Consider the following 22,633-nt stretch of genomic DNA (forward strand, 5'->3'; position numbering starts at 1 on the left):
AAAAAAAAAAAAAAGCCATGTTGTACTTTGCAGCCGAGTCTTTAAAAATATCTTTTAAAGATAAGAAAGCAAAATTTAAGAAAAGAAATTTCCTCCTAACCCCATGAGATGGGATCTTTAGAAAAAGCTGGGACTTTAAGAAATAGCAACAAAAATATTTGCTTTGTAGTCATGAAAACTGACAATATTTCAGGTAAATTTCAAAATGGCAAAGGCTTGAGATACAGGCTCTTTAGTGAAGTCCCTGTTCCTCAAAGCTTTTCAAACTAGGGGGGAGGGGCAGAAACTGGGCTCCACCATCTCCTGTGCCACTGGCATCCTTCTGGCTGTTTTAGGGACCCTTGCAAATCTTAAACCACATTTCTCTCTTTTTTCTTTTTTTTTTTTATCCCTCTTTCCCAGGCCACCACAGAACCCCCAAAAAAGAAACCGGACCCTGTCACTTCAGAGACGGTGGTGATCTGGGGGCTGCGCCTCTGGCAGGTGATTGGTATCTTTGCCATCTTTGTCCTGGCAGTCAGTAAGTTGTAATTCTCTGCCTTGCACCAACCATAGCACCACCCCACGTAGGACTTGTTCCTGGAGGACTACAGACCAGACGGCCATGGAGATCACAGGCTGAGGCTCTCTGGTCTCTGATATCACAGGGCTACACACTGAGGGGCTTTTGCAGCAGGGAGAGGCAGGTGGGGTCTTTGAAGGAACAATAGGTGGGCCACCATGGCTTCATCTTGCAACCTACTGGTCAACAAGTCCTAGCTGATGGCATCCCAGAGCAGAAGAGAGATTCTAGGGCTGTGCCACAGCTGGGACTGTTTTCAGCTGCAGTAACATGTTCAGGCCCAAATACATGTTATGGGCATGGTCCCACCCTGTCACACAACCATGCAAACCATACATGAACCTCTTGTGGTCCTATTCCACATGCTGAGATAAGAACCCTCCAGAGGTCTGCAGTCACAGCCACGTGCAGCATTGAGGTCCCTAACTCCTATTCCAGGTGCCAAGACTTTCAATTTGATTCTAGTCGGGCTCTCAGGACTTAAACTCCATTTTTTGGGGGGACCTGGGCACTAGAAAGCCACTGGCTCAGACCTGGTGACTGCAGTGGGATGGGATCAGATACTGTCCCAGCATGCTTTGAGGATCTGTCTGGGTGTGGCCGATTCCCCACCTGAGTGTTTTCATCCAGCTTCATCCCCTTGCAGCTCACTCTCTGGGAATAGTGTGAGCCAGCTTCACTGTGCATTGCAAACTCTCATGAGCTTCCTTATGAGAGTATCACTTAGGACACCATCATAACCCCATCAAAATTCAAAGGAAGGATCTTCTGCTCTCTCCTTGAGTCAACTATAACTTCATACAAAAAAAAAAAAAAAAAGATCAGTTTGATAGGAGTCCAGCATGATAAATCCATTTCTTTCCCATCTTCTTATTGCTCTCTAGACTTTTGCAAAGTATATAATGAGTTCATTTCTTCCAGCAAAGGCAGTTACACTGACTCATGTACAATTCCCTTGAACCTACTTGTTTTTGTGTGTTAGGGACAGGTGAGCAGAGAGGCAGAACCTGTCCCCAATCCCTGAAGGTAAATCCCATCAACTCAAATCCTTACCGCCTCCAGGAAGGACATCATCCAGCCCTCGGGACTTAGATACATCTAAATCTTCTAGGCATTTTTTATCCTTCTCTTCTCTTTCTGGTTTGTGGCCCTAATTTCATTCATAAATTAATTTCATAAGTGGAGCAACGAAGCATTTTAAAGGGACTGAAGGAAAGTCTGGAGTGCCTTAGCTTTCCGCATCACTTCTGCTCTCATTCTTCATAAGTGATGAGCACTCTCCAAAACAGAGCAGCCACGTGCAATCTCCTGGTGGGGAAGAGCCACAGGCAATGCCAACCCTGACCCACAACCAGCCTGTTTAGGAGAACGTGGGTTTGCTGAGTCAGCTCTAAAACCATAGCATATCAGACAAATGATTTCTAGTGCTCCCTGTTACTTTTTAATTTTCTGCTAGAAGCTGCCTCTAGATGCAGCCCTAATCTAATGAAAGAGCATATCAGTCTGTGTGGTGTTGTATCTGCTAGTATTGGGGGAATTAAGTCACTTCTTGTTGCCACAGCCATCTCTTTGGCTGCTGTAGGTAGCCTGTCCTTCCCCGGGAGCATTCCTGTTATGCTCCCGTGCTGTGTTTTAACCAGACATTCACATTTTCAAAGCAAGTACAAGCATTTTCCTCTTTGCCCTTTCTGGGCAAACACCACACCCTACGCCCAAAGTCTGAGATATAACTACTCCTCCAACTTGCCTGATCTCAATCAGTGAGGCTTATGCTAATTCCTCACATGCCACAACACCCTTTGCAAACAATCACAAGAAACTTCACAGAGCAAAATAAACATGGTCAGGTATTTAGCTCTAGTGACTCCATACACCATGTGAAACAGGCAGCAAAGTTAGTTAACATCAGGAGCTTCAAAATGCAAGCAGACTGGTGACAGGGTTTATTTAGCTGTTTATCTTTTAGCTCGGGAGCATCAAATTGTAAAGAAACTTTTACCCAGTAGGTCTGGCTGTTGTTTTGTTCATTAAAAATTGGCTCTGGCATCACCAGCTTATTTAGGGTTAGAAGCATAGAAAGCCTCCCATGGTGGCAAACCAATACATCAGGGAGTGCACCGCTTGCAGAAAAGAAACTGAGGTTTTTTTCGGTTACCTAAAAAAATATCAGTAGCAAGAAACAAACGCCCATGAAGGTTTACTCATCTAATGACAGGCCAGAAGCGAAATGTATTCTAGAAAACAACATACAAAGAAAGTCACTGCCTAGATATTGAAAGTGCTGAAAGCAGTGAACGATAAGAAATGAAAATACTTTTAAGGATTTGTGTTTAGACAAACTAATAGGTTATGTACAATCCGATAAAGTAACGTCTACTTTAAGGTTTGAGTTCACACTAGCACACACAAGCAGTTCAATGAAATCAGACTATTATGTCAGGCTGCCACAGATATGTATTACTGGAGGGGTAGGAAAGTATTTGCTAGGAGAGCACAGGGTTTTGGCTTGGCGAGTCTCAGAGTGATAAGTAGGTTCGGTACATCACAACACAGAATGGAGTCAGTTTAGGGCTCTGCTGCTCTATTAGAACCTTTTCATTTGAATCATAAAATCAGCAAGGTTGAAAGAGACCTTTAAGATCTAAGATCATTGAGCCCAAACAGCCTAATACCGCCAAAACAACCACTAAACCATGTCCCTCAGCCAAAACGACCACTAAACCACGTCCCTCAGCACCTACAGGTCTTTTAAATACCCCCAGAGATAGCAATTCCACCACTGCCCTGGGCAGCCTGTTCCAATGCTTGACAACCCTTGCAGTGTAGAATTTTTCTCTAATATCCATCCTAAACCTCCCCTGGCGCAACTTGAGGTCATTTCCTCTTGTCCTGTCGCTTGTTACTTGGGAGAAGAGACCAACCTCCCCCTCGCTATACTCTCCTTCCAGGTAGATGCTTTTTTGAGACCAGCTCGGTCATTTATTTTTTTATGAAGAGAACAAACATTTCATGAAGACAGCAACTATTAACCATGTCTGTGATCCAAGTCAAAACAGGATAGGTTCAACCTTAATGACATTAGAATAACTGAATCATGCAGTCAATTCTCACCCATTTCTTGTATCTTGCTCCAGCAACATCTTCCTCCTCCTTTACTTTGCGATCCCCAAAGCATTGGTGGTTCCCCAGCTTTACCAGCCTTGTTTCAACTCTCAGGACCAGACACAGGTTTTTCTGTGAGCGAGCTCTCAGAGGCTGCCCTGGTACCAGTCCAGAAAACTAGGCAATGTTCTACTTTTCTAATGAGACAAAAGCTGGAGAAAAGCTTTAGCGTGGCTTCCTTTTTCCTGGTTCTAGGAGCACCTTCCCAGCCAGAGCAAGAGGGTCACACACCCCTCTAACAACACTAACACTCTGCACTATGAGAGAGAAGAGCATCCTTTCCAGAGCTTCTCAGGGCCTGCACAAGATCCCATTGGCTTATCATCTCACCTTGTTATCAAGGCTTCAAGGGTGTGCCCACTTTGTCATGTGAATTCAGGTGAAGAGTAAATGAGGAGAGGAATTGAGATGCTTTTGAAGTTAATTCCCCTAGCTACTTCCCTGTGGGTGACTGTGGAGCACTTGGGCTGGATTCTTTTCAGTTGAAATGGAAAGAGAAGATAGTTGCTCCAGTAAAGGTATGGTCCCAGTTATGCGTGATAATTGCTAAGGGCAGCCACAGGATCAAACAAGAGTAACCCACCTGAAACACACCTCCACGCTCCACCCCACAAACCTGCTTCTGCTGGGTGATGGGACTTAGGACAAGAAGTAATGGGCACAAACTTGACCATAGGAAGTTCCATCTGAACATGAGGAGGGACTTCTTTCCTTTGAGGGTGGCAGAGCAGTGGCACAGACTGCCCAGAGAGGTGGGGGAGTCTCCCACTCTGGAGCCATTCCAAACCCGCCTGGGCGCCATCCTGTGCCACTGCTGGAGGTGACCCTGCTCTGGCAGGGGGTGGCACTGGGGGAGCTCCAGAGGGCCCTTCCAACCCTCACCAATATGGGATTCTGTGACTTGCAAATACGGATATGATCTAGGTATGGTTTCCAACTGTTGCTCTTAGCAACTTCCACAAGATGGCATCATCACATAATAAAAGGCAGAAAAAATGGCCAAATCTAAAAATTTCTTACATCTCTTACATGTCCTTATATAATAATAATAAAAAAAGAGATTAAAAAAACCCCAAACATGTAAGTCATCTTATATGTCAACACACACCTCTGAAATGGGGAAAAAAGTCTCTGGGGAGATCTTCTAACTCATAGAAAGGTTTTTGAGTAGGTTACAAACCAAATGGGATGCATCCTACCTCTACCCAGCAGAGACCTGAAGAGATTAAATGTTTGCACACCTGTCGGCAGGCTTTGCTGCCTCTCCTGCAGCAACTGATAGCCAACTTTCTCAGAAGCCATACAAAAGAATCTGTCAGACCCATCCATGTCCATATTTTTCTTATTTCTGCTGTGATAGGATACGTCACAAGGGAAACAAAACTTTGGGAGTAAACCAGCCCATGATAGATAATAGAACTTCGTAGCACATGCAGAACATCATTCAGGTGATGCTGGAGGCATAACTCTCATGGATGTGTGTATTATTACACAGTTTTTATTCATCCTGTAAAATACCAGGAATGTGAAATCTTTTTTGCTACAACTACAGAAGGCACATGAGAGCTTATTTTAAAAGCAAGCACAACCTCTATAGGGAAAAATCTGTAAAGAAAGGGAGGAAAAAGAAAGTTTCTCAGGTCAACTCACTGTTGCTCCTCTGCCCCCAAGATTTTAGCTCAGTCATTTTGTCCTTGGTCAAAGGAAACCTTCCCTTTCAGATATTTGAATCAGGTAGAGCAAGGCAGGCAGTTAGGCTGGTGAGTATCCTTACAGTGTGCTTTGAAATCCTTATCGGGGCTGCCACTCAGCACCGGGCATAGTTCAGCTGCTCTGGATTGCTCTTCCAAGTGCTGGTTGATAAGAAGAGAGACCCCATGTAGGCAGGAGCAGAGGCGAGGGTTGGACCTGTCCCTCTCTTTCTTGGGGAGACTTTGATGAGACAACAACAGACAGCTAAGATAAGATTAGCTGTCAGGATGATTTGATTCGCTCAGGAGCACTGCTATCTGTTTTCTTGGTCTTTTTCTTTTTTCATCCTGTGAAAGCTGTAAATGGGGAACTTACACTATCGCCCTGATAGGGTGGGATTGAGTCAGAACCTTGGAACCTTGCACAGCCTGTTTCATCTGCAAAGAGGGAGGACTTTGCACCAAAAGCATTGTCTTTTGCAAACTGCAGTGCTGTGATGGAGGAGGGGGGTGGCCCTGATCCATCCCTGGGAAAGCCAGCAGGGGCCCAAGGCTTGCCCACTGTGCTCTCCATTGGCTCACCCTCTCCTTTGGCATCACAACCATCATCGACATTTTTAAGCAGCACTGTGGACTACATAATTTCCTCTCTGGGTGTTACTTTGGTGTCAAGGTCTGCTGGTTTCCTTGTTTACATACACCCCCAGGTCTGTTGACAGCAGCCCACCAAGGGGGATGTAGGCAGCACCTCTTTGAGTAATGCCCCACTAATTTCTGCAGAGACAATCCAACAATTGGGTCTGGATACAGGGCAAAATACCTTGAATTCCCTGCTGGTATATCCCTCCAGAGTGAAAGGCACAAGTAGAGGGAAGAGGGCATGAAGAGGGTGATGGGAGCAAGGACAGTGCTGTGAAAAGGAAACAATGCCTCTTATCTTGTGCCCAGAACCCACCACCTTCTGTACCATGCCAGCTTGATACGGAGTGTCAAACAGATGTATTTCAGGTACCACAGGTGGGGAGGCACCACTTCCCTTATCATCCTTTTTTTAAGTCTGTACTCTGTTGAATGAAGAAGGTGGGATGGAATGGTAGCAGGAGGTTCTCACGTGGGGTGGGGTTGCAGCAGAGCTGTTACTGCATCCCACTGCCACATTCCAGGCATAAGCTCATGTCTTGTGCGCAACTCAAACTGAAGACCAAGTCGGCTTTGGATGGTACCCAGTTACCACACCAGAGAACCGCCTAAGCTGGTGGTGGACTTCAGACCACCTTGTGTCCAGGAGTGGCAGACGTTTAATTTGTTGCTATTATTCAGTACTGGTATTTTAGCAGCACCAGAATAGCCCTGGGGCCGTGGAAACAGTTTTGCTCACTGCACTTCCTTACACATAGTCCACACCAGGTCTAGTACTACTGGGAAGTAAGGACTACCTGAATAAGTGACAAAGTAGTGGGCTAAAGCAGGAGCTGATTGCAAAGATAGGAGGCTCAATTCTGATCTCTTTTTCCGTATTGTTCCAGTTTCAGCTGGGATAGAGTTAATTTTCTTTCTAGTAGCTGCTGTGTTTGGATTTAGTATGACAATAATGTTGATAATACATATTGGTTTAGTTGTTGCTAAGTGATGTTTACATTAGTCAAGGATCTTTTCAGCTTCCCGTAGAAGCTGAGAGGGAGCATAGACAGGACAAGCTGGCCAAAGGGATGCTCCATACCATAGATGTCATGCTCAGCATATAAACGGGGGTTGTCTGGGGGACAGGGATCTGCAATCACTGCTCAGGACAGGCTGGGAAACCAATAACTGGGTGGTGAGAGCGACTTGTGTTGTATCACTTTATTTTGTATATTCTTTTACCATTGTTATTATTTTCCTTTTCCATTACTTTTCTATTAAACTGTCTTTATCTCAACTCAGAAGTTTTTCCCCCCTCCTTTTCTCCGTCTTCTCCCTACCCTACTGGGAGAGGCGGATTGACTGAGTGGCGGTGTGGTCCTAGTTACTGGCTGGGGTTAAACCACAACACCTATCTTTGTGTCCTTCTGCCAGACCTACCAGAGATGCTTTCCCATTCTCACCCGTGCCAGTCAAATGGTAACGTGTAGCCCCAGACACGAGCATCAGTAATTTCTCACCTGACTTATAGCCACAGACATGGAAGCTTTATGAAGGAGGTCTGTCACCAGGAGAGATGCTTGGGAGTCACAAATGCAAAGCGTTTTCTTATCTGCCTGCATAAACTGGGAGCCTTTCCCTTGAACCTGTCAAAGGTTCAAGAGGAGTATAAAATAGTGTGAGAGTACAAGGGAGGGAGGCTCACACTGAACAAACATGTTCCCAGGAATCAAGTATTATTTAATGAGCACCAACAAAGCTGCTAAACATCTTGAATGCAATTAACTGAGCGCAGTTTAATTTGAAGTGTTAGAGGTTTTATTTACCAACTTGCTGCGGGTGTTGAAGTATAAATGCCAGGCAAAAGATTTACACTGTTAAATAACCATTACTTTTTGGATGGCAAAACTACCCAGATGTTTCCATTAATGTGCAGGATTTCCAGTGAGGCACGGATAATTTAGGCTGGCTCAGGGATGCTTCACATGGTGCTTTCTGACAGAGGCTTTAGCCGTCTCTCTTCAAACACTGCATCACCACCAGCCCAGCATTTGAGAAACACTCAGCAGGGGACACAGAATAATACACGCAGAGATGAATGCCAGCAGAGAGAATATTCTCCTCTATCACAGAGAACATCACTTGGGACAAGAGATGGCTTTTACATGGCATAATAGGTTGAGCCCATCTTTTGCCATCAGCCCAAGTTCTCACGTGGAAACCTCTTATCACCGGTGAGGTGTTTCCTTCTGGTTTGGAGCTGTCCTGCACTTGTATGCCTACAAAATAGCCCAAGCCCCCAAACTTATTGTCAACAGCATAAGCAGCTCAAGCTGAGCACAAAAAGAAGTGCTTGAGAGAAAGTTAGGTGTCTTTTACAAAGGAAGGACCATTTTTTTATGCACTCCAATTAATAACAAGTAACCATTCTTTCTTGCTGCTTATTTTGATAACAAATAACCTGTGCTGTTCTTGTCTCAGCAGTAATGTTATCTTAAACTTCCATTGTTGGGCATGTGCACACAAAGACACACCCACACACCCAAGACTACTGCAGAATTAGTTGTTGTGATCCCTATCAGCTAAAAAGCACTGGAGGTGCCATTGCCTGAGGCTGACTGCTCTTAAATGTAACAGCTATCAGGTCACACAGAGGAGGCAAGGGGTCTGGAGTCTGCAAGGGGAAGAACTGGGATGTGGGAGCATGGTGGGGCTCCGAAACAGCTCCTGTGTGGGTGTCCCCACCAGATGGATGCCTAACCTGCTTCTTCACCTTCCCTCTTGACACCCTCCCACGTGGTGACCATTTCTGTTCAAGGCAATGGGGTGATGGACTGCAGATTTGTGCACAGGTGGACTCTGGCATCAGTGATGAGGACTGTGAGGAGAGGCTGTATGGCACAGTGGGTGAGGTACAGGTGTGCTTGAGATTTGCTTGGGACATGGCAGTATCACTTCTGGCTTTATAGATCTGAAAGTGAAAGTCAGATTTGCAGCCTTCCTGGGCAAACCCACTTGATTAACTCTTCATGTGCTGGTTTACTATTATTATTCTTATTTCAACAGATCATCATAATTTTAATTCCCATTTGCCCTTCATGTGCAATTTCACGTCTGACCTACCCTGTGCCTTTCTTCTACCCGGTGTGGAGAACAGGCACAATCCACCGTCTCGCATAAAATCTGACTAACACCGAACAAAAGGGATTTTGCAGATTCCCAGGGCAGGGTAAATAACAGCCCGTATCCCTGCTTCTAAGTGGAGTAAATGAATGAAGGTAGCAGCTGTATGTTGCTTGCAATTAATTATGAATAGAAATCTGTGTGTATCCATAGAATTACATGAGGTTTGGGGGTAGACAGGTCTGAGCTCCACAGATTGTAGAAACTCCATCCCTGTTTAAGGCCAGGCTGGATGGTGCTTTGAGCAACCAGGACTAGTCGAAATTGTCCCTGCCTATGGCAGGGAGGTTGGAACTCGATAATCTTCAAGGTCCCTTCCAACCTAAACCATTCTATGATTAGATCAAAATCTGGTTTTGATCTTCCCAAGTCCCAAGTCTAGATGTGGGTGTTGTTGGGATCCAGGGTTTTGTTGCTAGCTCTAGTTTGGCAGTAAAGACTGTCCCAGTTTATTGACTATTTTTTTAATAAATGCCTGACAGGAAGTATTTCTCCTTGTTAAGGAACAGTCATCCTTAAATCTTGCCTCATAACAGTTGTGGTGTTGGCTCCTCCTTCTGACAGCTCCTCTCCTTGCACGGAGGCAATGGAAAAGGTTGAGCCGCAAACATCTCACCTCCTGGGATGGTAAATCCCACTCCTGCTCCCAGCCTTTAAGATGGGATGGTGGGGAAAGAAGGTTAGAGGGCTCCACCCTAGCTGCAGGAGCCATTGCACCAGGCATAAAAGACCCCAAGAAAGAGACAGAAAGCATAAGCAATCAGGAGACTTTTTTTAATCAGGGCTTGTGTTAATTAATAGCTCAGAATTTCAGCCAAAACCTCTAATATGGACTTTGTCACTATGATTCATCTCACCTATCTAGGGATGCTTTCAGGGTAGACATCTAGAGGTGACCAGGTAAGAGAACAAATGCAAATAATTAATCTGTTTGCTTTAGATGTCTACATAAGGATGAGATGACTTGTGTCCTCAAGTGCCCTGGCTACCCTGTCTGGATCCACAGGGATGCTCCAGGGAGCTCCAGTGACTATCTGCTTCTTTCTGTCCCACACAAGGCATCCTAGCTCAGAAATCTAACTTGGCTCAGAACAAAATTTCGTAAGGAAACACTCTGATGAGAGATCCAACTCTAACCCACATTTTTCACTGATGAGCTCAGAATAAATACAAAGTGGCTGCTGTTAAACTTGTCCTCCTTGCTGGTAAATAAAATAAAAAACAAACACACGAGAGGTGGAAGGAGTCATTCAGGGACTTGGCGAAATCTGTTCAAACAAAATGCAGTGAATGGCAGTAGAAGCAAGGATCTACGGTTGGGAGGAGAGAATATAGATGTCATCTACAGAATAAACAAACATTCAGTGACTAAATTATAATTAGCAAAATTTAGTAACTATTATCAGAGCAAATCAATCAGTTAAGCAGTGCAGTTCAGGGTAATGCTACTGTAACGAGTTATTTGAATGTATTAGTGTGCATTAGTGGGAGGTAGAAAGGTTTTTTGACCTGTGTATGCTGTCCTGGTGAGATGCTTGTGCCTACGTAGGAAAACAAATGCTGAAAAAACAAAAGCTTGCAGGAAAAAAAAAGCCCATAAATCCTCACCTCTGTTCGATGTCTGGAGAAAGGTCTTCAAACAAGAGTCTCACTGAACCGGCTTTGTTTAACTTGTTTGAAAGAAGATCAAAAGGCCACTTGATTGCAGCATTGAAGGACTTCAGAAAGAAAAGAATTAAAGAACTTTTTAGTCTAGCAGACAGAGGAAAGAGCAGAGCCTGGAAATTAAAACCAGGTCAATTCAAATGAGAATTTGAGAAATAAATGTGGCAGGGAGGGTGATTAAACATTGCCACACTCTCCACCCCTTAACAGCTCTCCCCAGAGTAAGGTGGGATTCAATCAAACACAAGTTATTTCACTCAGGCAGTAATTAAACTTAATAACCTGTGATGTACAGAAAGGTCTGATGATGTGATCTAATGGTGTGGGCAGACCCTCATTTCCAGACACGAGGAAAATATCACGTGCATATTCATAGTGAAGCTTGATGGCTGAGCAGATATTGGAGCAGCCCTGACCCCTTGCAGCACTTCCTTCAGCATATCTTTGGACCGCTTTACAAAGGTCAACATATTTAAAAACATGTTTTGCTTGAAGTCATATTGGCACAACTATTGGGACTAGAGTCTAGATCTCTTTATCCTTTGGCTCCTATTTTTGCTTGCTAGGAAATGAGTATGTTAAACCAAATACCAGATTTTCCTTGAAGGGAGAGCCATAGAGTGGGATAAAATACAGGCTGAGAAAGGTTTTTGAGAGGGTAGCTAATCAATGTCCAACCTGGACTTTAAATCTGACATCTTTACCACCCATGTCTCTGTTTTCCAGAAGAAAGCAGATCCTGAGTCCTGGTTGCTGCAACCTGATCCCAAGCCTGAGCCACAGCCAGGAGGGCGTTACATGCCCTGTAGATGGTTGCACACCCTTAGAGAGAATCATAGAATGGTTTAGGTTGGAAGGGCCCTTAAACCCCATCAAGTCCCACCCCCCTGCCATGGGCAGGGACACCTCCCACCAGCCCAGGTTGCTCCAAGCCTTGTCCAACCTGGCCTTGAACACGTCCAGGGATGGGGCAGCCACAGCTTCTCTGGGCATTTTGTTCCAGTGCCTCACCACCCTTAGAGAGAAAAATTTCTTCCTCATATCTAATCTAAATTTCCCTTCTTCCAGTTTGAAGCCATCCCCCTTCATTCAACACTACATGCCCTTGTAAGTCCTTCCCCAGCTCTCCTGTAGGCCCCCTGTGGGGACTGGAAGGCCACTGTAAGGTGTCCCTGGAGCCTTCTCTTCTCCAGGCTGAACAACCCCAACTCTCTCAGCCTCTCTTCATAACAGAGGGGCTCCAGCTCTCTGATCATCTCCATGGCCCTCCTCTGTTGGGAGCCATGTCTCTCCTATGTTGGGGGCTCCAGAGCTGGATGCAGTACTCCAGGTGGGGTCTTATGAGAGCAGAGTAGAGGGGCAGAATCACCTCCCTTGACTTACTGGCCACACTTCTGATGCAGCCTAGGATAGGGTTTGCCTTCTGGACTGTGATCATGTATTGTCCGCTCATGTTGAGCTTCTCATTAATCAGCACCCCCAGGTCCTTCTCCTCAGGGCTGCTCTCCATCCATTGTCTGCCAAGCCTCCTTCTTCTGAAACTCAGCTCAGGGATCTCTTCTGAGGCACAAGTATCTCAGCCATACCTCTAGCAGCAGTGGCATCTTTAAATAAGGCTGTTCAGGCATCGGCATGATCAGCATCATCATCATCATCAGCATCATCATCTGCGCACTCAGGGTGGACCAGCCCTACACTCAGCCACCCAACCACTAACTAATTTTCTTAAGGGCTTAGTAGCCCTCACCGATCATTGCATTATCACAATTAGCCAGTTATTAACACTGCTGTGAGTAGCTTGAACAGCCAAAATATGTTCTTTCCTTATTGTAGTTATAAAGTAAGCAACTCTCCAGGCTTCTCAAAGAGCATTTAAACACAAGTGCCGCAGTCAACTTGCCATTGAATACATCTGCATTAATTGCTTGCATTATTAACAATGGAATGGCTGCCTAATTAACTCAGAGCAGCACAGGCTACTTTGCTAAATGTTAATTAAATGCTTCATCGGCAGACCGTATTTTTTCAGCTTCAAAGGGAACAAATCTACTGTGTATTGCAGCCAATTTCCATTCAACTTATGAAACTGTTCAGTTCTCAATCAGAGCTCTGCTGAAATATTACACCCAGCAGTCTCTGGAGAAGATATTTCATTTACATCTTTTCCAGCTCCTAGGAGAACCAAGTTGTTTCTTTCCTTCTTCTTTTTTTTTTTTTTTTAAAAAAAATTTACTGCCCAGCTAAAGTAATGTCAACTGTGTTACTGTTGATGAGCTAAATCCACTTAAGTGAAAAAAAAAAACAACAAAAAAACCCCATGAATAGGGTAACTTGGCCACAGCGATATTTGGTTTAAGCCAATACAGCTTCTTTCATGGTCTTTTGTGTGTGCTCTTAGCTTGCTTCAATTATGAAACAAAATATTTTAGTTTAAGCCAGTGAGAATAAGCACACAGCTGTTATTTAGTCACAAACATTGAATTGTTTGTGGTGGAAATTATGTCTTTAACATTTGCTCTGTGACTGTACTTCAGTTGAGAATTTTTTGGGGCCATTTCTCAGCTCCTCCAACCTGAGTCGTATTGGATACGAATATTAGGAAAACATTGCTCCCTGTAAAAATAATGAAAACATGCTAAAAATCCAGAAAGGAACAAGCTTCAGAGTCCTTAATTGTTTCCCAAATCAGGGTTTTTTAATATATGCTGAAGAATGGCAATATATCACTTACAATACCTCTTTTGTCATCATAGATAGCAAAAAGTTGAGTCATTTAAAATACCCGTTTCATAAAGGACCACCACAGTATTTGTTTCCTTCTTGAAAAATTACATTTTACATGATCAGCCTGGCAGAAACAATGAAAAAATATTTGATACATTGTCAACTTGAATCCTCAGTGTGGAAAGAGAACACCACATGCAGGATCAGACCTGACTTTTTAATTTAAAACAGAAATGTTCCTTCAGAATAGGTGGCTGAATTCAACCGTATATGTCAGGTAACTGAAAAGGGGAAAAAAAATAGGTGAGCAAATGAGTTTTAGAAGCCAAACAGCAAAGCAATCCACAGCATGTCATTGAAAAAGAAAAAACCTGTTTTTTAATTGTGCAGTTCGTGGAAGATGTTTATTATCACAGTGTCACAAGGCCATATGTTATTAATACAGAAAAGCTGAGAAAAGGCAGAGAATTGAAAATTACTCCACTACATTTTGTCACACAGGATGTTTATTCTTCTACTTTATGTAGTTGAGCAGAGAAATCATTAATAATGTCACTGTTTCAAACCCTGATGTTTTCATGGACTTTCTGTGGTGTTAATGGGGCACTGATACATATCACAGAGATTTCTTCGAGCTCACAGTAGCATCAGACAGGCACTAAGGTAACAGTTTACTCAGGCTGCATTTTAGAATCCTTCTCAATGGTTAAAATTAAAGCTGAAATCCCGGAAAGGAAAAGGAGAACCACAGCATGAGAGAATGAGGCTGAATATTGTTTGATAGCAGCGTGATTAAAGGATTCACCTGGGCAATAAGGGAATTGGTGAATGTTTAATGTCAAACAGCCATTCAGGGCTTGAAGTCAGGTCATCTGCCTACCAGAAAAAAAGCATAATAACAAATTCTCCAGTTATGTCTGTGCTAACTGGACCCCCGAATGCTTCATCCAATGGACCCAGAATCAAAAGTGATCGAGTTAGCACTATTCTACTGAGTTGCAATTAATATTCCTACACATATTCGTATCTCAAATAAAAACTTTTAGTTTAAGTTACTTTTGCTGTACTTATAACCCGCATGAGGTTTTTAGTGTTTTTTTTTTTTTTTAATGTTGCAATTCTTCTATCCTGAAAACATGGGCCTATCAGTCAATGTGCTCAGCTGATGCCATGTCACATACTAAGCTTTTGTAAGAGTATTGCTTTGATGTTTAACCCTCAAGGAAGAGAGCACAGTCCAATTATTGATCTGTTATCTTCTAGGAATGGATATTTTTAAGCAGCAATCCTCATTACCAGCCATCCTCACATGATGGCTAAGTGCAACTGGTGTCAGACACAGCCAAATAGGTAGTGATGAAGCAGGTTTGACGTGAAGCCAGAAAGCCGTGTCCATGGGTCAAGGTCTGACTCAAATGACCAGGCATGGGCACAGCTACGACATCCACTGCAGCAGATCTCCAGCAGGGACCAGGCACAAGAGCATCAGCTTAAGAGTCACTCCAAGCAAGAAAAAGGGAGCCTCCACTCAGACGTTCTCTAACTCCACATTTGAAGACCACCAGCTGCATTAAAAAGGTGGAGAGGGATTCTTTATCAGGGAGTGTAGTGATAGAATGAGGGGAATGGTTTTAAACTGGAAGAGGGGAGATTTAAATGCAATATTAGGAAGAAATTCTTGACTGTGAGGGTGGTGAGACATTGTCCCAGGTTGTCCAGAGAAGCTGTGGCTGCCCCATCCCTGGAGGTGTTCAAGGCCAAGTTGGATGGGGCTTTGAGCACCCTGGGCCAGTGGGAAGTGTCCCTGCCCATGGCAGGGGGGTTGGAACTAGGTGATCTTCAAAGTGCTTTCTTACTCTAACAATTCTATGATTCTATAGTTACTTCTCGTCTGGCCCTGAACCCAGGCAGTCAAACCCCAGAAAGGGTAATGGTGGTAAGGATGCTCTCAGGACCCTTACAGGCACGTTCAGTTTCCCAGGTTGTCTTCAGAACGAAAAAAAACATCTGCTCTTCCAGTGGAAAATAATGTTAACCTTGGCATCAACAAAAGCCCAGGAAACATTACAGGTTACATTACTTTCTGTTTCACTTGATGGGTAAATTATCAATGGAGCAAATATAATCTCACTGGTTTGAAGCAGGAAAAAAACTAAAATATCTACCAGACACAACAGAAATGATTCTAAAATAGGTCCAAACTAACATGCAACAAACATTTCACTCTTAACTTCCAAAGTATGAGTTTCACCTTTTCTAACGGAGAGAACAATTCTCATGCCTAAATGTAGATCTCTGATTCCATTTGGGAAGCCCTTGGGCACATTGTCCATCATCTGCCTCTCACTCCAGGCGGTCACAGCTCTTCCAGGGTCCTGTGTCAGACTGGTCACTCCAACCTTTTTTTGTGGTTAATGGAGAGAAAGGCAGCTGCAGAGAATGACTGATTTGGCGCACCTTAAATTTCTGTCTTAAGATGAGATGAATCACCCTGTAGAGATGCTTCTTTCTCTCCATCAGCGACAAAGGGAGCCTGGAGTGACTGTCTGAGACCATAATCCCGAATTTGGGGACACACAAACCAGAGCAGATGAATTCCACCCACTCTGTCTCCTGTGTCTGACCTGCAGGGAAAAGCAAAGATATCCTACAGGTAACAACAAAAGGAAGGGGTGAAGGTGGGAATAGCACTGTATTATTTTCACATAAGCCTCTTGCCCCAGTGGTTGGTTATGAATGTTTCACATCCCAAGACAACGTTAAGTCCTCAGTACCTCAGTGTAATACCTCATCTCCATTAGAAAGTTAAACAGAAAGCCCAGCTCATGATTGTCATGTAGCAACTACCATTTTTGTCCTTAGTAACTGAAAAGAAGTGGAACTGTGGGAAATACAACAATCCCTACCCCTTCCTGTAGGGCTGAGCCAACTACTGTGATGTTGGCAGGAATTTTGTCCTTGACTTTCAAGGGCATTGACCAATCTCTTTGTGCTTTACTTGAAAGCTGACACTCTTATCGTTTATCAATCTTCAGGAAATATGGTGCTAATTTTCCAGGCAAATTTTTCTGCGATGTGAGTAGAGGATTCCTGGCTTAGCTGAATTCCGGAGTGTTTTTAGGAAAACAATAGATCTTGATTTAAAAGTGGTTAGAGAAAAAGCACGTACCCCATTCCCCTACAGTAAATAGTTTCCCTGTCACTGTTAAAAATGAATGTTTATGTCTAGTCTGACCTTGACTTGAGTCCTCTCCCAGCTACTGGGTATTTCTTTTGTCTGCTAGCCTGGAAAGGTATGTGCCATCCATTGGTTGCGATGTAGCTGTAGCAGGCTCTGTGGGCAGGTGCACAGTGAAATCCTGCTGCGCTGAACAGCAGGGCAGACCCAGCTGTGCGCTTTCCAGATGTAGGACATTACCCACCTGCAAGCTGCCAATGTTGGACTGCCAATAACACCATATGGGTACCTTGCTTACCTTTTGTAAGACAAGGAAAAGCTCAATTACCCTCATATTGTGGTTGATCCTCATGGAAGAGCGAGGATAAAAGCATCTTGATCGCTCCCCCAATTACAGGTTATTACAATTTCGTGGTGTTTTAGGCAATTCACTTCAGCTTCAGTTGTTTCGTCTTGTTGTGACGTTTAGATGGCCCTGAGCGCGATTCCACTACAACATCTCTGCAGCAAATTGTTTAAGGGGAGTGATATTTTTGGCAGCAAAATTCAGTAAAGGGATAGAGGAGCTGCTAGACTTTGCTTGGTAACTTTACACCAACCTCCAAACACTGAGAAAGGTATTTTACTGCTTTCCTTTTCTCTTTTGTTATATGAAGAGGTCATGCAGAGCGTGGTCCTGTTTAACGTGACCCCTCTGTACTTAGGAGGTGCTGGACAGGTACAGGACAAACTTTTAGAGAGTAAAATTTACACCAGCAAAGAGTCTATGTGGTGGTGTGAATGCTGTCTGCAATTTTTTTTTTACTCCTGGTGAATGAGAAATGCTCACGCTTGGAACCAAACATACAGATTATTTCTCTCATTTCCTTGGATTAGTCTCAAAGGTCTAACACATTGCTCATGGTGACTGGCGAACTCCAGTTAAAATAGGAGACAGAGCATGTAAAACTGATCACACAACATCTTTACAAGCACAAGGTTCTGCCTGCAGAACCCATTTCCATAAGGTATATAAACGAGGTTAAGAACTTACGTAGGTTGGAATGTTGAGCTTTTATTTAGAATAGAAGAATCCCTCGAACTATTTTAAGGGTGCCCACAAAAAAGCAACTCAAAAGTTCACAGAGACCATGAGATCTCATGCTTCTTGACATGTGTTTATGACCTGTGGGCTCACTAATTTTATGACTATCAGTTTCCGAGTCTCACTGACCTTTTCCCTGAAGTTGTTTTGTTGTTGTCAGAGGCAGCACGTGGATGACCCAATGACCTGACGAAGTCTGTGAATTCCTAGTCTAGGAAACAAACCAATTGTGATTTCATTACAATGAATTGTCTGAATCAGGATTAGATTTGCAGGTCCAAATTCTGAAATAACCTATAGGTTTAAGCATGGAGGGAAAATATATCTTAGTACGAGTACAAACATCATCTGCATCCTGAAGTCATGTAAAGAAGCCTAGCTCATGGAAGAAGAATGATGGGGGGATTTAGGAGATCTGGGTTCAATTCTTGGCCTGCCATAAATGGGTTTGGATGAAAGTCAATTAAGGCATATATCGAGTTCTTTCTCTGGATCTATCTTGAAGGGTTTACCGTGTTTCCATGCCAAACTCCTCATTGCTTTCTTCAGCTGGAGGTCCACAGCCCCAGCATCTACCTACCACAAAAATGAATGACTAAGAGGTGTTTTCAGGAACCTCTAGCAATAGCACAGTGTTAAAGGGTGACCGTACATCTTAATTGCTGCTGTCGTTTCCAAAGAGATAACAAATTTAAGTTGTTGATGCTTTGATGCTCAGAAACACCGTTGGCATATATGGTTTAAGGCAGTGGTTTACATCGGTTTTGGTGGGAGGAATATGCTCAGTCCTTTACCACACTGCAGCTGAAGAGTGGTAATTCTTTATTTTCAGGTAACTCAATTGCTTTAGGCTGTGTGACCGTATCCCTGAGGCATGTACTTCCCCTGCTGTAAATGGCTAGAAGTTCCTACTGGAAGAAACTCCTCTGAAATTATTTTTTCTTCCAGCTGTCTCCCCACTGTAAATGGGCCAGCCTGTACTTGACAGAGATCTGCTGACTAAACTGAGTGCTCTTGCTTCCCTCTCTCCTTGCCCAGTTATCACACTGTGCTGTATCTTCAAGTGCCGGATTCCCCGGACAAAGAAGGAGATTGAGGCACGGTATGCTCAACGGCAAGCGGCCAAGACGTATGCAGATAAACTGGAGACTGTGCCACCACTCAACGAGCTGACGGAGATCCCTGGAGGTACTTCCCATGCCCACACCTACACGTGGGACCTTCTTTTGGGGTTGTTTTCTGCATGCATGAATGAGAAGGGCTAGATCCTCCCTTAGCGTGGCTCCTTGGGCACAACCATGAAGATGTTGTCATGACGTGATAAACACCTCCCCTTCTCATGCAATAAACCTGCAGCATTTGTGGAAGCAGGCATGGTCATTTAGATGAAAAGGACAGTTTCTCCAATGGTAGAAGTCAGGGTCATTCCTTTGAAGTTAATGCTTAAAATTTCCAGAGAGTCTGATTCATTTTAAAGACCAGTTCCTGGGTTGGAGGGGCCGGGAGGCGGGATGGTGTCAGTAGGAAAAAAAAAAAAAAGTTGTTAGAGTTTCACATTACCCATAAATGGCTTGCTCCATTTGGATGGCCAAGATTATTTCTGTCACTGGTCTCCTCTCCTCTCACTCATCTTTCCTGATTCTGTGCCCTAGGCTCTACTGAAACTCTCCTAACTCTCTCTGGTCATGTCCAGTCCAGACCTCTCAACTCCCTGCCTGTGGTGAAAGAAGAAGATGAAATGGCTCTGCAAGGAAATTAGGGGACTGCCTTCCTGTCTGTCTGTCTGTGCCTTCTCTTTTCTGATGAGATCCATCATACCTCGGACTCTCTGCTTCTCAGTTCCCTTTCTGCGTTTCACCTCTGTTTTCTCAGTACCTTTTTATGATTTTCTTTTCCCCCTCTTTCCTGTGTCTCCGCAAGCCCTGTGGTCTGTAGCTTCATGGAAACTGGAAGTTTCCTTGACTCAACATGTGATGCTTCCGTCCGTGAAACTGGTGAAAGAGGCAGATAACATGATTGTAGAAATTTACTTCTACATCAGCAAAATATAGAATTAAGTACTTAAAAGTAGGGACTTGCACGTACCTCAGCATTTCAGAGGTGTTCAGACACCTGACTATGCCTATACTATAAATTGAGGATGGCCAGACCACTCTCTGGAGCTGAACCCAATTGGCATGGATAAGTGCTTGTCCATACAGTTAAATTCTCTTAACCTACTTTAAAGTCAAAGGTCAGCCAAAAGTCTGGTTAACGCACTCTTACATGTCTGAGCAATCACACATGGAATTGCTTAGTATTGTATTCTTCGATTTCCTGCCCAAAGACCAAATTCTGACTCTGTAAGCACCAGCTATGAGTAGATCCCAGAGGGCATGAGGGATCATGCCTGTAGATAGCAGAAAACCAAATTCACTCTTTTGCTGCTGCATCCTCTTCCTATCTAGCTGTTACTCCTGGAAAACCAATAAATTAAGGAAGAGAATATCCAGAAGAGGCAGAAAGGGTATTTGGGCAGCAGAATGGCTGCTTCACCCCAGAATGTTAATAAATTTTGACCTCCTGTAAGCAACCCACAACCATGTACATGTGCTCCATCCAAAGGCTGGCTATTTTGGTGTAGATTTAATCAGAGCATGGTAAATTATGGCAGTGTGAACTCATGAATAAATTACCATGACAAAGCAATTTTTGGAAAGTCAGCTGCACCATCAAGACCAGCTAAACTTTTATCCAGTTAAATGTGGAAGTCGAATAGTTGACCACACTTTGACCTTTCTGGGAATCTCAGAACTATGGTGCTGTCATGATGCAAGGTAGGAGGCTGGTGGATAACACATTGCTGAGTGGCTGCTGGTGTCTGGTAATGGCTCATGAATCCATGTGGTCTGAAGCTCCTAGTTCTCTGGGGTCAGATATACATCTGCCCAAGTTGTCCTGAAAGACCCAGTACTGGGGTGGGAGTCATCTAACCACAAGTGGATTATCCACATCTATGGAGAAGTCTGCATTAGCACTGGTTGTCTCAACTTTACCCCTTTATCCACAGTGGAAAATAAAAAGAATGTGATTCCTTTCATGGTAGAGGAGGCTCTAAAGTGGAAGAGGCAAATCATGCCTTAAAAATCCCTGTATGTCTCCCATCTTGGGAACCCAAAAGGACTGACTCAGCTGTCAGCACCTAAAGTGTTAGATGCGAAAGCTACGTGTGATCAAACCCACGGGTTTGCCTTCCACTTCTGAGATTAGTGTCCATCCTGTCCCCAAAAAAGTTTCGCTATGTGATTTAGGCATTACAATGGAAAGTATGCAAACCTTTCGGCTCCATCTCTGTGCTGTTATTTTCATCTGTACAGAGTGTGATGCTCTGCCACGTCGCCCCACTGACATTTGGCAACCCACCTTGATTTATACAGTCATGAAATATAGTGTATGTATTTGTCAACTATTTATATACTTATACTGTGGCAACCCCTGGTAGACCCAGTCAAGGCCAGAGAGATGACTTGAGTGATTTTAATTACAGAGAGGCCATTAAATGCTTTAAGGATTTCTGTAAGTGTCAAATGCTATTAATCATGAATATATTACAATGTTTAAATACTCTCATTTCTTGGCATTATTTTACCCTACTTCACATTTACTATGAAGGGACATTCTAACTGCCAAATGACTCTCCATGCACTTTTTTGAGTGTCATGTATGGCAAGCCCTTTTACTGGACATAAATAAAATGGACTTTAGGGTTCACTGTATAAAATGTTACATACAAATTTATTCATTTGTGCTCTGTTTCCCGGTCTGTGGGAGAAGTACTTGGCTTTTGCTCTAGGTGGAGATGTCCCGTCTGGGTCCATGGTCTGGGATATCTTCAAGTATTCTGGTCTGAGGCTGCTCCAGATGATGGTTTTGGGAGTTCACCTGGTTCCCACCATATTTGTTCAGGAAGCAGACAATGTGATGGTGTTTGGGTTTTGTTTTGGTTTTTTTTTAAATTATTATTATTCCTCTTTTTTTTTTTTTTTTTTTTTTATATGAGATGTCAGGAGTTCCCTGTGGTTGTAAGAGAGTCTGTATTGTGCTACGCCCAGTTGTACATACAAATGAATTAAATGAATTGCCAGTTCCCAAGGTCAAAGGATGATATTTTATTTTAGTGTGCACGCTGAAGCAAAATTTTAGGTAAACATAACACATTCAGTTTTGATTTGCACCTGCAATGCATTGCTACAATTTGAAGGTTACACTAGAGACATCTGTAGCAATAGGAGATTCAGGGCTACTTAAACAGATTGGAGTCCGATGGCTCCAGGTAAGGCTTGAGACATCTCACCAAAGGCCTGTGCCAAATTGCCTCCTAAGCCAGTTCACTGGCATCTTTCCTTACCCTGTGACAAAAGTGAAATAATTTGATTTGGCATAGGTGCCAGCTGAAGAAAGCTAAACAGTGATCAATCATCCTCCTTTGGCTGAGGTCACTCCCAGGTCGTTGCTACAACTTGGCTGATTTTAGCTATTAAGTTGTGTTAACGTGGTTATCAATTTACATCTCTGAGTCCTATATTTGGGGTTCTCAGAGAAGGAGGTCATGGGAAACTTAACCTATTTTTGCTTGTTTTTGCAAAACTTTATACTCCGCTGGTCTTGAGCAAAGGAAAATCTTTCCGTAAGAAATATGTGAAATAAGATCTGTGTTTAGGTGTCAAGTTGCAGCTTGAGGTGAGAGTTCAGTGCATCAAGCTCTGAGGTGTGAAATACTTTTG

General features: G+C 43.6%; 1 protein-coding gene across 1 annotated transcript in view; it reads left to right on the forward strand.

Moving 5' to 3' along the window:
* The window catches only part of TMIE (transmembrane inner ear), a 35,080-nt gene extending 15,451 nt beyond the window's left edge, over positions 1-19,629 (forward strand). Inside the window, exons 2-4 of the mRNA XM_009880519.1 lie at positions 403-520; positions 18,909-19,058; positions 19,523-19,629. Coding sequence (XP_009878821.1) covers positions 403-520; positions 18,909-19,058; positions 19,523-19,629 — 375 coding nt within the window. The remainder of the gene's footprint in view (positions 1-402; positions 521-18,908; positions 19,059-19,522) is intronic.
* The last annotated feature ends 3,004 nt before the right edge of the window (positions 19,630-22,633 follow it).

This window comes from Charadrius vociferus, unplaced genomic scaffold (genome assembly GCF_000708025.1).
Source record: "Charadrius vociferus isolate BGI_N301 unplaced genomic scaffold, ASM70802v2 scaffold12, whole genome shotgun sequence".
Classification (NCBI taxonomy): Eukaryota; Metazoa; Chordata; class Aves; order Charadriiformes; family Charadriidae; genus Charadrius; species Charadrius vociferus.